The 3,500-nt window shown below is 39.9% G+C and overlaps 1 protein-coding gene across 1 annotated transcript; it reads left to right on the top strand.

The window, feature by feature from the left end:
- Positions 1-234: 234 nt before the first annotated feature.
- Positions 235-1,209, top strand: LOC122282311. Its single transcript, XM_043094269.1, has 2 exons — positions 235-865; positions 1,202-1,209. Exons 1-2 carry the CDS (start codon positions 235-237, stop codon positions 1,207-1,209), a joined length of 639 nt encoding a protein of 212 aa, XP_042950203.1.
- Positions 1,210-3,500: the final 2,291 nt, after the last annotated feature.

Below are 3,500 nucleotides of genomic sequence, written 5' to 3'. Positions count from 1 at the left end.
CTCTAAACTTTATTAATATGTTTATATATTTTGTTGTGGATAATGATGAATATTTTGATGTGTACAATGTAAGTTGATTGTGGATTTTGAAGGATTAGATATGGGTATAATATTGTGAGTTGAGTAGTGAATTTTGATTGTATATATTGTGAATATGTTGTGAATTGGATATTATTGATGAATTAGAAGGAATTAAATTGCTTATATTGATGAATTAGAAGGAAATCTTTGTATATGCTTGTTACTAAACTTAAACATCTCAAAATTGCTTTGAGAACTTGGAACAATCAAATTTTTGGTAAAACTGTCTCCCACATAGCGGCTCTTGAGGATCGTATAAAGGGCTTGGAGGTAAGCTTACAATCTGAGTATGCTGAAGACGTGGAGGATGATTTAGTTGCCTCCCAATTGGAGCTATCAGTCTGGTTGAATAGGGAAGAACAACGCCTTGCCCAACAAGCTAAACAACGTTGGATTCAGAAGGGTGAAGCAAATTCTGCTTTCTTTCGTGCTATCAGTCGTCGTAATCATAAAGAGGTTAAAGAGATGCAACTAGAGGATGGTTCTATTCTCTCCTCACCTGAACAAATTCACGAAGGGGCTATCTCTTATTTTTCTAATTTCTTGAAGGCATGTAATAGTCGTGATGAGCCTAATCTGGGGGACTTAGTTCAACCGATTATTTCTCAGGATGACAACAACCTCCTTTCTTGTGTTCCTTTATCTCAAGAAGTCTATGATGCTCTTTGCTCCATTCTGGAAGATAGTAGCCCGAGTCCTGATGGTTTTGGGTCAGGCTTCTATCGATCTTGTTGGCACATTGTGGGTACTGACGTTGTCGATGTTGTGACTGAGTTTTTTCAAGGTATGGCTCTTCCTCGATTTTTCAATGCTACTCATCTGGTTTTAATCCCAAAAGTTGAAAATCCGATGAGTTTTGATAAGTTTAGACTGATTAGCTTGTGCAATGTCTTCTACAAAATTTGCACTAAAATCATGGTTAATCGCTTATCCCCCTACTTGCTAATATTATTTCTCCTGAACAAGAGCCTTCCTCCCGGGCCGTAGCATCTTTGATAACATTAGCATGACTCAAGAGATGATTCACTCTATCAATAAACCTGCTTATGGTGGGAATGTTGTCTTGACGATTGACATGGCAAAGGCCTTCGATTGTGTAGACTGGTCTTTTCTTTTGCAGGTTCTTAAAGCTTTTGGTTTCTCAGATTTTTTCTGTACGTTGATTCATCAATGCATCACAAATCCCTAGTTCTCCGTGGTCATGAATGGAGTCCCCAAAGATTTCTTTAAAGGTGGTCATGGGTTGCGTCAAGGTGACCCTATCTCTCCCTATCTCTTCATTCTTGTGGAAGAGATTTTCTCGCGGATGATTAATAATCAGATCCATACGGGCAAGATCATTCCGCTCCCCTATTATCTCACATTTGCTTTATGCGAATGACATGGTTCTGTTTTGTAATGGGGGCAAGGCTTCTTTGAAAGCTATTATTGATGTGTTGAAGACTTATGAAAAGTGGTCAGGGCAAGTTGTGAGCAAAAATAAATCCCATATTTTTTTCTCTACTCAGATCTCTACATCCAAGCGTCGGGCTCTCCTTTGTTTCACTGGTTTCACGAAAGGAAATTTTCCTTTTAAATATCTGGGAGTTTCTATTATCACAAGTAGACTAAAGATTGCTCACTTTGATGACTTAATTGCTAAAGTTCAGTCTAAATTGGAGGGTTGGCAAGCCAGATTGTTATCCAGTGGGGCGCATTTGACTCTCATTAAACATGTTCTTCAAAGTATTCCTGTGCACAGCCTTTCTATCTTAAGAACTCCTAAAGCCGTGATTGAGAAAATTCACAGAATCATCAGTACCTTCTTCTGGGGTGTTAAAGATGGTAAACCTAAGAAAAAATGGCACTCTTGGGTGGATATTTGTAAGCCTGTCTCGGAAGGTGGTCTGGGTCTTCGTAACCTTCAAGACGTTCAGTCTTCTCTTCACATGAAGTTAGCCTGGAACCTTCTGCAAGGTACTTCTCTCTGGTCCAAGTTTTTTCATGCTAAATATATTGGTGATAGACATATTTTTATGGTGGATCATAAGAAAGGGTCTCTTTTCTGGAAGATGATATTGAACGGTATTCCTTTAGTGCAAGCTAATTCTAAATGGAAAGTCCGGGAGGGTAATGTCCTCTTTTGGCATGATCATTGGGCTGATGATGCTCCTCTTTGTGATAATATTCTGATTTCTAATATGCCAAATCTTAAATTGGAGGAATCTAAAGCTGGGTTGGGTTGGAATATGGATTTGTTTACTCAGTTGGTTGGTCATCACAAAGCTGCGGATCTTATTTTGCAACTGGGTCGAATTAAAAATGGGAAGGATTTGTTGATTTGGCTTCCTAAAGCAGACGGGCTCTTCTCTACTAAAAGTACATGGAATTGTATTCGTATGAGAGCTCCTGATTTCCCTTGGGCTAATTGGGTCTGGCATTCTGCTCTTCCCAATAATATTTCAATTACTATGTGGAAGGCCATTCATTATTGTCTTCCTGTGGATGACAGAATCCGTAATCTTGGTATTCCTATTATTTCCTGATGCGATTGTTGTTCTAATTCTAAGTACGATGATCTCAACCATTGTCTTGCGAGAGGAGATTTTGCTGAAAAAATTTGGCATATTTGTTTTGTTGTTCTTGGAATTCCTTGGATGGAAGGTAGTTCTTGGAAACAGCGGGTGGAGTGCTGGTATAGGCGGGCAAAAAATTCTAATCGCCCGGGTCAATTACTGGGTCTTCTTCTGACTATAATTACTTGCCGTTTATGGAGACGTCACTGTAATGCCAGGATGGAAGGCTTGATGGAATCGGTCCAATAGGTTTGGTGTTCTATTAAATATTGGGTCTCTTGGATCGCGTTAAAACTTAAGGATGTCAACTTGCTCTCTCAGCGTGACGAATGTGTCTTACATTGTTTTAATATACCTTTAAATGTTACGAGGAAAGAGTTTATTATTCCAATCAAGTGGAAGATTCCTAAGCCAGGTTGGGTCAAATTGAATGTCGATGGCTGTTCTCTAGGCAATCTAGGCCCTTCGGGTGTAGGAGGCATCATTCGTGATGATAACGGTGATCTTCTTTGCGAGTTTGCAGCTGCCACTAGGCATAACTCGAACAACTATGTAGAACTGATGGGTTTACTTCATGGGCTTCATCGTATTAGGTTGTTGGGTGTTTTATCCGTGGAGATCGAACTTGACTCCATGCTTGTGCTTAACTGGTTAAGGACTCAAAGATGTGGCCTGTGGTACATGGAAGATTATTGGGATGAGATCTAGAGTCGTCTAGCCGGGCTTAATGTTTCTCTTGTTCACTGCTATAGAGAATGTAACTCGGTTGTGGATGGGCTTGCTAAAATGGGTGCTAAGGGCCATACCCACTCATGGTTTTCTTTACCCGATCTACCTGCTACCATAAGTGGCAATATTCGGCTG

This window comes from Carya illinoinensis, chromosome 11, assembly GCF_018687715.1.
Source record: "Carya illinoinensis cultivar Pawnee chromosome 11, C.illinoinensisPawnee_v1, whole genome shotgun sequence".
Lineage (NCBI taxonomy): Eukaryota > Viridiplantae > Streptophyta > Magnoliopsida > Fagales > Juglandaceae > Carya > Carya illinoinensis.
This window is presented reverse-complemented; position numbering and strand designations above follow the sequence as displayed.